Here is a 12660-nt window from a genome sequence, read left to right on the forward strand (position 1 = left end):
GCCCCAATCTTTTGATGCACATGACTGAGGGATTCAATTGAACTATAAAATATTGTCTGGGAGGCAGTGTTTTTACTTTGTAAAACAGTAGTGAAGGGATGCTGACAATATGTCAGGACCCCTTTGTCAGTGACAGCCAGTTAGTAGGTCAGCTTAGCAAGACTGTAACACCACATACTGAGAAAACTGGTATGTTCTCACTCCAAGCCAACCTTTTTGACTATCAAGATCGCCCTCTTTTTATGTTGGTTTTGGCCCAACACAAGGTAGCTGATGCTAACAGAATTCCCCCAAGGAGCACATCCTTGAAAGGATCCAAAGGCACACAAATTTATTCTCAGAATTCAAGGTCAAATTTATCTCAGTTCTATATAGTATGTTAGGATTAAGACACAGGAATAGGAAATGAATAGAAATTATTTTCTTTCACAGACTCTTCTCACTTACAGCACAGAATACACATTAATTTAAATGACCTGTTTAGTCCTCGTAATGCGAATGTAAGTTTAACTCAAGCCAATTAAATGCACATGTTTATATGTTAAAGCTTCAGCTTCTAAGCATTGCAGAATTGCACTGCATTGCAATGCTCTTCACAGCCATGTAATTACAGAAAAGCTAGCACTGCTAGCACACCACAGATTGCAGCACTTCGCTCATCACAGTGGTCTGCTCCTGACTAACATAGAAATCATGATTTCTCCCAAGACCACTTATTTTCTCATTCAAGCCTTCTTCTGATTCCTGTAAGGACCTCAGATGAGGAAAAAATAACTCAAAGTAACAGGACCTTAGCCACTTTAGGACATTTTTAGGACAATGCATATAGTCACATTTAATGTTTTTTTCTGTCCAACTTTTGATCTAGTACTAGAAAATGCTCTCCTATAAAAAAGTACCACATCTCTTTCTATGCTACAATATTAAACTAGAAGATATTTATAATATACAGATACCCCTCATCATCCCAGAGAGAAAACTACAACATATTTATCTCAATACAATCAGATTTCGTAAAAACAAACGAGAAATACAGCACAACATAAGAAAGCGCATTTAAGATGACAGCTTATATACGTCTGCTGCTCTTAACACAGCAAGGGATGTGATTGTCTCAGCTCTCTGCATTAGTAAAGACCAGAACGTTATGATTAGCTTTACAACTGCTACACAGAGAGTCCCTACTGTATTAATGACACTAAGACTGAATGTTCCCTCTTTGAAATGTCAAGCACAGGCTAGAAGCTGGTTGAAGAACAGACTCAGAGCTTTCCCTTCAAACTACAATATCACCTACAAGATAAGGCAGCATTTAAATGAAATCAGGGCTTTACTGAAGACGAGAATGTAAGAAAAAGCTCAGAACCATTGTTGTAATACAATGAAAACTGAAGATTTTCTGCAGTGCATATGGCAGCTAAGTGCCTGCATTTATGCCTTTGAAACCCCTCCTGAAGGCAATTGGGGATTTTTTTTTTTTTTTAAAGAGAAGAAAAATCTCTTTCTGTATAAAAGGGTATCTGATCACTTTCTGAGTAAAATAAAAAAATATCAGAAATCCTGACATGCTGTATGTCTAAGAGTCTGAAATACCTACCAGAACAACTGAAGGAGGTGAAATACACATAGTTAAAATCTTGCAGATAAGATAAAGGATGAATCTCTTTAATTTGAATCTGCATTAACAGTCACTTCAGCGGATTATAAAACACAAATTAATTTTGTATACTGATACATAATTAACATCTAAGAAAAGGTTAATCAACTAATATTACAATAGTAATATTACTACAGCCATGCTGGTCTAAGGCTACAAGGCAAAACTGGTAGAGATTACCTCCATCACATGAACAAGAAAAGGTCACAGACACACATGAAAGCATGTCCTTTTCCCAGACTACTTCAGTTCACCTAATAGAGCTCTTCTCCTGCTGTACACTTACCTGAAAATGCTTTACTGACGTATCTGCTGCATATGCACTTATATAAGAAGTGTTTCACGCTCCCGTGTACGTTATTGAAGGCTTTGAACTGACAATCAATATGCTTGATACTACCATTGCCTACCTAGCCTACTGGAGAAAATTTTTCCCAGTGACTTCTATAGAAAGGACCTGTGTTACCTATTCTACACATAATTCAATTATCTTAAAATGCACACATTCCTACATTTGGATGAGAGGACAGCAGCTTACATCCATATCAATATTCAAGTGAATAACAGCATTGTACATTAACAGAGAATTGAACAGAAAAAACCCACAAACCATTTGAAACTGAAAATCATCAAAAAAAACATGCCAGCAAATTGCATCCTTAACAATGCTTTCTTTGCAGAAAGTTTGACATCATCATTTTAAAAAAAAGAAAAAAAACCCAACAACAAAAAACTCAAGGCAGGAACAGCTCAGACTATTAACAATACAATGCTGTGATACCACCCCAGTGACTCAAATCAAAACTTCACTGAATTTAATGAATTTTTAAACTGCTTCCATGCAACATCAGAAGCATCATAAATCATGTGTGGCTACTACTTTCATTGGGTATCTTAAACAGCAGAGTGTAATCTGCAGCTTTGTAGCTACTGCCCTACAGGATAGCTTTTAGGGGAACAGAAGCAGAAAAAAAAATCCAAAACCAAACCCCAACCTTAGATTAGAAATTGCCAGATGAAAAACAACTGAATACCAACTAAAATGAACTTTTGCAGCCACTCAAACGTAATCTCAAAAGAAAGAAAAAAACAAAAAGAAACCACCTCATACCTGGTGTCATCCAAAGACCACTTCTGCAGAGATCCTAGTTACACACTGCTGTCTTCCCAAATCTCCAATTGCTAAACTGCGCAAGAGGCAATGAAAATAGAGAAATGCCCTCCTAATGTTACTTTGCACAAAAGTAATTGTTGCAACTGACACCTGATGCTGCCAGAGATGTCAAGTGATCACAAAGAACAAGAGTCATGACCCAGGATAGATGGTAAGATGGTAACACAGCATTATCCATCACTTTAAAGCCGTGAAAAGCCTTGCTGCTGTAGCACAGGGTGCTATATTTAACATACTATCATGAAGGACCTGACTATCTGAGAAAGGCAAGACAAACAAAGCTACTTATTAGCAACAATCTGAAGCATCACACAAAAAAGGAGCTTGGATTTCACTGTTTCTTTAGCTAACAAGGCTGCAAAAGCTAAAGCTACATATCTGGGATTTGTGGCACAACAATTCCCACCCTACTCAACTGTGACTCTTCAGCAGTTTTTGTAGTTTGGAGAAATTGGCTAGCTTTCCTTCCCAGGATGTCAGCCACAACAAAGTCATGACAGTGCAACATACAGGATATGATACTACACTTCACTGGGCAGTCCCAGGTGTAAAGAGACTTCTTCCTAAACCACTATATCCTGTCAGTGATGACTATTTATTGCTACACCTTCCCATTGTGCTAGATGCTCCGAGGAGAACAAAGTACAGCACGCAGATGTTTTCAACACATGAATGAACAATCTAATTTACATTAAGGCTTCACAACATTTTAAATCCTAAGACCTAGCTTCTTCAGTTGCTCTCAACTTTACCAAACTTAATCTAAGATGAAACACTGTTACGCTGGATGCCTTCCTCAAGCAGAACGAGATATCTTTTTAACCTGAACCAGTTGAGAGAGAGAGAGAAGGAAAAAAGTTGTGTCTAGCACTTTTTGAAAAAGTGAAGACTCCTTTTTTGGAGTCACTCTAGTTGCCTTCAAATTTTGAAGACAAGCTATTTTATTTTTTAAAAAATATATTTTCCTACTTAAGAACAAGTCCTTAACAACATATGAATCCACCTAACCGTGCCTTTAATAGATGGGTCTGGAAGAAAAAAGGCCAAAAAAGTCACCAACAGTTCATGGAGGCTGAGTATATGAAAAGATTTTTTTTTTAATAGTCCATCCTCCACCACCTGAGAGCTGAGTAGACTGCGTACACATCATTCCCATAAAGAAACTGAACATCCTCTAAGTGATCTAAAGCACACATTTTAACTAGCACTCCTTTATTTATGCAAACTTCCTGCTAGCATGCGGACAACATGGAGATGGAAAGCATACAATCTGAATGAAAGGTTGAAGCAAAGGGGGAGAAGGTACAAGACAGACAAAAGAATTTTATAAAGAACTAGGGAGGAAGGACACAAAGACTGTCTGGGCAAAGAAATTCAGAGCTTGGCTCATTTCTGCAGCCCTGTGTCTCCCAAAGCTGAGGAAAGCCTGGATTCTGGGAGTCTGTTCCAAGTGTCTTTGTTGTTCTCACATCGATGAACTCACTGGCAAAACATCCATCTCCTCCAGTGCTAGTCCATTTCCTACTGCCATTGGCATTACTACATTAGTTTAAAAGGCAAAGGTCTATGCAAGTATGTTTCAACCCAACAGATCACGCACGCGGGTAGCAGTAAGAAGTCACACCATGCTGTTACGTTTGCACCAGTTTTATTTTTAACTACATATAGGGCATTAGGGTTGCAAACTCACACACACAAAAACTAAGAAAAGCTACAATTAAGACTGCTTTGTGCAACCTTCATCCACTGCTTTGTGCACTTGTGTTGTTAAGACGGTCTGTACTTAAAATCTCACATTCTATGCTCTTGTGACAGGCCTTATCTAGAAATGAACTGGGAAGAACAAGAGAATGTTTGTTCTACCCCTACTGTCCTACTGGTTTGAAAAGTTAAAGAAACTGTGATACATACAAAGCATGAGACTGCAAAGAGAAAAGGCAAAACAAAACCAGAAAATAAGGCCACCAAAAGCTATCCTTACCACTGCCACTGAGTTCCTATATGACAGTAGGCCAGTCCCTTCCCCGCCTTTACAGTTATTTTTTGTATGTTCTTTATTTTACAGATATCTATTTAAATAATCTGCAATCCAATTTGTGTACATACTCAGCATGCCTGGCGGCAATTAGGACCTGTGCTTTAAACATATGAATTGCTTTACACTGTAAAATGCAAATGGAGACAGACAGAACAGTATTTTAATAACATTCCTGCCAAGTGAAGGAAATTCATTATTATTAATGGTGTACTTAGATGTTATGGTGATAACCAGCAAAGGAAGACTCAGGAGTAACTTAATAAATCTGCTCTTTGCAAAGGCTTTAGCTAATACAGTTGAAATGAAACTGGAGCTGCACAGAAAAAAGTATAAAGCTAAATACTAGACAGCAGTGAATTAAATGAATACAATATATCTTAATGCCATGGCCCTACAAAACAAAGAATTATGTGAACATATGCATTCACATCGTTAAAAGATATAGCTACAGTAACTGCTTAAGCTGAGCCACGAACTCTGTGCAATTCACACCTCACACACAAAAAAGCCCAACCTGAACAGCAAATCAGGAAATGAGGTTGTGAATAGTCTAAGTGCAGTTATATCCTTACAGAAGCTAGACAAGTCTATGCAACTGCTAAGAAAAAAAATGTGTTAAAAGATGTTACAGATACATTTTAAACACCTGACTTCCCAACAAAAGAGGAAAAAGACACACAAACAACTCTCCCCCCCCAAATATTTACCTTACTGCAGTAAAGCATCCAAAGCTCATACAGCCTCTCTCGGGATGCCATTCCTTCCCTTCCTCTTTTCGTCGATACCAGCTATTTTTGTTCAAGATCCTACCATGCTCAGTTCCCAGGTGCTCTTTCCGCAGTTTTTGCTTTATTATTACAGTTATATCATAACCCGAGAAGAAGTCAAGGATGAAAATAACAGGGTGTCAGTCTCTCCTTTTCGGGTAAACAACGTAGCACAACACAAGCAACTGCAGACAAGTGTCAGGCATGTCCGTTCTTCGCCACCGCTGCTTCGGTTTTAACCTCTGAAAGCGAAAACATACCCTTCAGGCCTTTGGTGGAGGAAGGAAAAAACAAATCCGTACTTAAAGCCCACAGACGACGGCAAGCCGCATTGCTTTCGTCTCTGACGTTATTACCCCTAAGAGGAGAAATCTGGCTTCTCATTTTCGTGGCGCTTTCTCTTTTTTTTGCTGGGAGTCAGCGGGGGCAGGGAAGCAGCAGGGCTGCTGAGACGGGACGCCGGAGCCCTGAGGGCGCGGGGAGAGGCGGCGGTGGTAACGCGGCTTACCCTCCCGCCGGCGGGGAACGGCCGCCTCCCGCACGCCGGGGCCCCGGCCCGGCAGTGACAGCCGCCGCCGCCCTACTCCCCCCACCCCCGGGCTTCACAGCCGGCCCCGGAGCCCGGCGGGCCCAGGCAGCGGCGTCTCCCGCAGATTAGCGGCTGCCCAGGCAGAGACGCCGGCCGCGGCCTTTCCCGTCCCCCGCGGGGCGCGGGAGAAGCCCTGCGCTGCCCCGCCGCCCGCTCCCGGGCGAGAGCAGCTGCCCCGCGCCGCCACCTACCGCGCCCTCGGACTCCCCCAGCTCCCCCCGCGCCACCGCAGCCTCTCCCCCCTGCCTACCCGGGCCACGGAGGGTGGCGGCCGGGCAACGCCGCGCGGCAGCCGGACGGCGGAGGGGGCCGGACCTCGCCACATCGCCCGCCCCGCCCGCATTCCGGCACACGCCCCGGGCCGCCGCCGAGGGGCGGGGAGGCCGCGGGCGCCATCTTGGCTGCGGGCAGGCGAAGAGGCAGGACCTCCCCCGCAGGTGGAGCGGCCGGGCCCGTTCTCCACCGCCCGCCCGGCGGCCGTGGCGCAGCGGCCCGCAGAGCAGCGCGGGGCCGCTGGCTGGGCCGGGGGGAGCCCCGCGGGGCGGGCCGGGGTCGCGGCGGACAGCCCGAGCGGCAGAGCCGTGCCGCAGCCCACGGCGCGTCACCTGAGGAGCAGCCGGTCCCTGTCAGGCGGCGCGGCCTTCTGCCGCACGAGGAGTCTGTTTGCCCGTAAAAGGATCGGCATTCCCGATCCTTGTGGGACAGAGCACCTCAGGAAACCTCTATACTGTTTTACAAGTGATAAAGGTTATCAAGCACATACATGTATTTTACACATGCTCCAGAGAGGCCTGCCTGCATTGCCTGAGGAGCATGGATATATACATACATACAGTCTGCTACCGCTTTAAAGCAGCCCACACCTCGTATGCAGAGCTTGCGTAGGACTAAAAATGCTCCTAAAATAAGTTAGATTTCTAAAGGAGAAATGTGAAAAGACATTCCTCAGCTTACTGGTGTGGCTCTTTCCAAGCATACCAGTAGCTCACGCTGACCCTCCCGAAGCAGAGCACTCCAGCAAAGGACTTTCCTCCTGCTCATTCAATGACATGATCCTTTTAGCGTGATTCGCAGGGCACTCCCCGGAGCACGGGCTTCCCTCCGTGTTCGTCTGCTCCCTTGGAAAGCGGGGCTGGAAATTAATGTTGTGTCAGGCTCCAAAGTGGGGAGAAGGAGATTTAAGGAGACCTGGGCCTTCTCCCCAGGGTGCTGGGAGAATCACAGCCCTGCAACCTCCAGCTGCAGCCCTAGTCCTTCTGCTGCTGGGTTGTCTCCTCACCTGGGTAAATCTCATACAAATTCACATGATAAAGCATTCATCGCCATTCATTGCACAGTCAATTCCTTTGCAGGGGATTTCCACACCGCTGCAATGGTTTCATGCGAGGTTTGGAAATCCTTTGCAAAGGAATTGACTGTGCAATATCATTATATTGTCTGCTGTATAAAAAATTGCTAGGGATGGATGTGTCACCAAGGGCCCAGAGACAGTCCGAGATCAGTCCCTGCAACATGCCTTTGCATATTTGTCTTGCTTTTAAAAGATCAGTGAAGTTTCTCTGGAGAAATTTAAGGGCTAATCTGTGCTCGGTGTTGTATCATGTGGATCAGCAGTGCGGGAATGGGAGAAGTATCTTTTACTGCAATATCTAAACATAGTTCCTAGCACGGATGGAGGGACACTGACAAAAATGAGTCTGTAAAATTATTTTTAGTCATGTCATACACGTGCTCTGGTACTTGCTGCTAGCCACGATAGTCTCCCGCCTTGAGGTTGCAACATAATTTTTTCCGTTAAGAAAAAAACAAGAGCTCAGAGTCAAGCTTTGTCCCCAGGGCAGGATCTGCTATGCTTAAATCGCCCCAGATCCCTTTCTGTGAACAGCCTCCAGGAACGGAAGAGATTCTGCCTCTTCCCTGAGGGACTTATCTCAGGGCTTGAGTTGCTGCTAGGAGCTCCTCCCTAACAGCCAACCTGCATCACCTTTGAAGTAAATGCAAACAATTGCTATTTGTCCCTCCCACACATATGGGAAAAGGAAGCTTTTTGTAGCATGCTTTTTGAGTTACAAGTTTTTATTGCATCTTCTTACAGCCTTTTCTAGGCTAAACAACAGCCTATTTCCAACTTTTCTTAACAACTTGCTCCCTTCAAAGAAGTCAGGCCCAAGCAAAGCCATGTACAAACCCCAATCCTCCCTTGAGATACTGCTCTGCTTTCTTGCATTACTGACTTCTGCAGGTGACAGGAGCTGCTCCCACATACAGAAGTCCTGCAACAGGCTCCAGTGAAGCAACAAAAAAACCCCATCCTCTGATAGAAATGGGAGACTCCTCCCTTGTTAAGTGCTGCCGCCCACGTAATTAGGACGCTGGCAGACTATAAAGCAGCCATTCTCCACTCTGTTGGAGTTGTAGTGATGTAGTTATCCTAGTGGGCCTAGGTGATCACTGCTGCTTGTGTAGGCTGTTCTTGCCTTATATAGGCCCTCTGAAGGGAAAGTAAAGCATTTGTGTTTTGCAACAGGACAGTCTGTTCCAGTGGCATACAGGGTGAGTGGTCTCCTGGTCTGACCTTCTAGGGGTTTTTCTAAGCCAGCTAGCTCACTGTAAAGTTGTTAAGGTGGCTTTTTAGAGGTCTGCATCACTGGGTGTGAGTCAAGTTTAGTCTCTCCCTGTTGGTACAGACAGACATTCAGTATTCACTATAAGTTCTTTTTCACGTGGAAATATGAGCAATAATGAGAGAGGTCAGTGGAGAAAGGTGGGCTACAGCTTTGTCATCACAGGTGTCATATAATTCTAGGTGAATTTATATTTTAGTGTGCTTACCTTCATAAAGACTCAGCTAAGGATATGGAAGTCAAAGAATGGAGGAAGATGTAAAAAGAAGCATTACTAGCTATGTATGGGTACTTTAAAATATGTTTATGGATTGGTCCAACTGTGAAAGCTAATTGTTATACTTTTCATTACCTTCTCTTCCATAATTATGTATCAATTGTTTCATGGACCTTAAATAGCCAGGTAGGCAGTGTTTGTTTGTAGTTCATTGTCCCTTAGCTTCTGTCTTGTGGTAACTGTCTGTTTACAACAGTGGTTGTTTCTCATACTTTGTTCATTACTTGTGGTTTTGTACTTTATCTCTCTTCGGTAGCTGTATATTAATAATTCAGTTATCTTACCATGGACTGAACTTGTCAGTCAGCAAGTTCAAGTAACAGAATGGGTAGAGAGAAGGGTGTGGATAGGGAGAAGGCATGAATTTGAGGTTAAGGAAAGATTTGACAAAGGAATGGGCTGCATTGGATTGCAGCTTTGAGTCCAGGGACCTCTGAAGTGGCAGGAAAAACCACACACCTCATAGTAATGCTTTTGTTAAGCTATACTTATTTTCTGTAGAAGCAAATGAAAAAGACAAAAATCTGTATCTGACTTTCAGATATTCTCAAACCTGTTGTTTGGCTCTAAGGCTTCTACTAAGATCATGCCCCAGGCCAGCAAAAATCATGCTGAGATAGATCTATGGCAAAGCTTTTATCTGAGGTTTTGCTTGATGTCTTAGGGCTAATGCTTTGTTTACTAACAATGAAGACCTGAAATATGCTTAAAATGCACCCGCCTCTCAACTCTTCCGTTGTCCTTTACAAACAGACCCTTGCACAGAAGCAAGGAGTAATCCTTACATTCTAAGTAAGCAAGTGGCCTTGACAGCTGGGTGTAAAACTCCCACTATCAAAATAACTTTTGCTGTATGTGAATAAATAGGACTTTGTGGATGCTAGTTTCTAGGCATTCAAGACAGATTAACCTGAGACTGCATTTGGTGTGGCTATTGGAAAGGAGCAAGCTGGCCCTTGCAAGATGCCAAGGCCTCTGAGATGGTCTTTTGCTGCGGGTAGCATAGGATCAGCTTGCCTTGAGTTTCTCTGGTGATGATTGCACAAAATGAGCATGCAATTGTTCTATTAGGTAACCCAGCAAACTTAATTGGTGTTTAATCTTCCTTCTGTCACCATATTCACATTGTACCCCAGGTAGTTCAGGGCTTGTTAGTTGTTTGCAAAATTTGGAAATGGGAAGGATTTGTTTGCCCCTTGACACATAAGCTACTATCTAGGGATTTTAGTTGCTTTCTTTCAAAGTGCTGGAGACTGGCCACAGCTAAAGCTGGGGGGTGATGGTCTGGCTAATAGTATTAAGTCCCTCTGGTCCCTGGCTGCTCTGCTTTTGTATATTCAGGGTTAAACCATTCACCAGACTTAAATTCAGGAAGAAATTTACCCCAGGGTAGCCTGGCACCATGGTGAGTGTTTTTACCCTTCTCTGTCCTTTCAGCTTGTTTCCACAGGGGGCCTTCAATGTAATGAATCCCCTGCTGTAAAAGGCCCAGGCAGTGACTTGCTCTCTTGTGCTCCTTTTCTGTAGCATAGGCTCCCTTAATGGGGCCTTAAGTTTGCAGCTGTGCTAGAAGTGTTCTTCTGTCGGGTACATCTTAAAGACTCTTCCAGACTAAATATGTATTTATATGCTTTGGTCTGCCTAGGTTCTTACCAGCTCTAGTAGCCAATGAAGATTCATGGATGGGTGTTCAGGCTTAGAACTGCCAGTCTCCTCTGCTGTCATGTAGGTTAGCTATGCTAGAGCTAGCATGTGTAGACTCATGCTACATGTGTCTTTATTTTGCAGATGCTCTAAGACACCAGTTGTTACTGCACAGGATTGCAGTGTAGAAGTGTTCTCCTTCCTCCATCAAAACTGTCTTTTCACTCAAAGTAAACCATCCCTTACTGTCCACCATCTTATTGCCAGTGATAAGTGAAGTTACCATACTTGCACTTCAAATAATTCTGCTTTAGTTAAGTTGTTTAATGAATTATGTCATTATGTTGCAGTGCTTAGCAGATCTGGATCTGCAGCATGGCTCCTGAAAGCAATCAGTGTGTCAGGAAAAAACAACATGGCAGCAGCCAAGGTTTAAGGATGTGTAGGTGTTGGTACGGGGATCTAGCTGAACTTAATTCTCTCTCAGCTGACAGGGTAAGGTTGTCCCAAGAATGCCTGCTATAGCAACTTGGGGACTGTGAGCACTCTGTCAGTTTTGGCAGGTTAACTCCTCTTGGTTTGGGGAAGGGTGCAAATGAAGGAAAGTAACTAAAGGGAAATGGGCTTAGGAAAGCTCCAACTGCTGCTAGAGGTGGGATTCTTGAAAAGTGTTAGCACTGTAGCCTCCCAGAAGTTAGATGTTGGTTGCAGCACAGTGCCTGCTTCTGAGTGGGATGTGAAACCAAGGCTGTGCCCTTCCCTGTTACCTTGTGAATCCTCCAGGGACTCTGCTAGCCTAATTCCTGACACAGAAAGGGCATAGAGACCTGAATGATGGTTAGTGTTGTAAAACTAGAAAGCAGAGTTTTAAAGATCCTGCAGTGTTGTGTAAACAGTGCGCTGTTACAGTAGGTGTGAGACTTGTGGGGCCCCGCTTGCACACTGAATGGGTTGTAGACTCCTTAACATAGTGTCTCTCTTCTGGTTTTTACTCCCAGACCCCAGGGAAAGTTGCTACTTTTCTGTGCTACAGAGCGTCAACATGAGTTCATGTCTACAGTGTGAGGTCCTGGCTAAACAAAAGAGCATAGTGCAGGCCCTAAACTGGAAATAGGAGCAATGCAGTCCTATGCAGAACTTCAGACTTAATGCCAAGTGGCAGCAGGAGCCATTGGGCACCAGGACTGTTTTTTTCATTGTGAAGTGAATAAGCAACTGAAAGAGTTATTTTGATATCTGTAGCATTACAAATTGTCATTGACAGGAATAACTTAATAAAGATGCCAAATACTGTAAATGCTTTGCTCTGTCTTAAGTTATCTAGTGTCACAGCTGCAGGTTTGGTATGCAGTACCTCCATGATGACACTGTGGCTGTAAACTTGCCACTCTAGTCACAGGAGAACTACTTCTGAGAAGGACCATTCAAGATGTAAGGTACACCCTATAATGAATTCAAGGAGAGAGTTGGTCCCATGGGCTCAGCTACAGGTGGCTTTTTTGATTTTCATGATCATAAATGAATGTATTTAATTTTTTTCCCTCTAAGGTCTGAAATAATATTTTTCTTCAAAGATGCTATTTTTAAATTGATCTGAGACTGCAGATAATTCAGCTTGGCAATTTAGATACAGGTTTCCTCTGAGCTTGGGTGTTACTCATTACCAGCCCATCTCCACTGACTTCAGGGGAATTTTTCCTACCAGTAAAGCAAGCACAGGCTCTGAAGCCCACTGTAGTCAAGACAGTTTCTGACTCTGCTGGGCTTTAAATCAAAGGCTAAAAGCATTGCAAGAAAAGGGAACCTAACTCATGTAAACTCTGAAACTCCTTGGCCTTAATAAAGTGCCAATGGCACTACTCACTCACGTATAGCTTAGGAAAGTGCTGG

General features: G+C 43.6%; 1 protein-coding gene across 6 annotated transcripts in view; it reads right to left on the minus strand.

Moving 5' to 3' along the window:
- The window catches only part of NBEAL1 (neurobeachin like 1), a 93426-nt gene extending 86891 nt beyond the window's left edge, over positions 1–6535 (minus strand). For 5 of the 6 annotated variants that reach the window (XM_076342458.1, XM_076342456.1, XM_076342457.1 and 2 more), the window contains exons 1-2: positions 6476–6535; positions 5577–5878 (exon numbers count right to left, since the gene is read on the minus strand). In XM_076342458.1, the coding sequence (XP_076198573.1) occupies positions 5577–5627 (51 nt within the window). In that variant the 5' untranslated portion in view covers positions 5628–5878; positions 6476–6535. Of the gene's footprint in view, positions 1–5576; positions 5879–5992; positions 6117–6475 lie in introns of those variants that run through there. The other variant, XM_076342455.1, reaches the window with a different exon arrangement.
- Positions 6536–12660: the final 6125 nt, after the last annotated feature.

Source organism: Aptenodytes patagonicus, chromosome 6 (assembly GCF_965638725.1).
Source record: "Aptenodytes patagonicus chromosome 6, bAptPat1.pri.cur, whole genome shotgun sequence".
Lineage (NCBI taxonomy): Eukaryota > Metazoa > Chordata > Aves > Sphenisciformes > Spheniscidae > Aptenodytes > Aptenodytes patagonicus.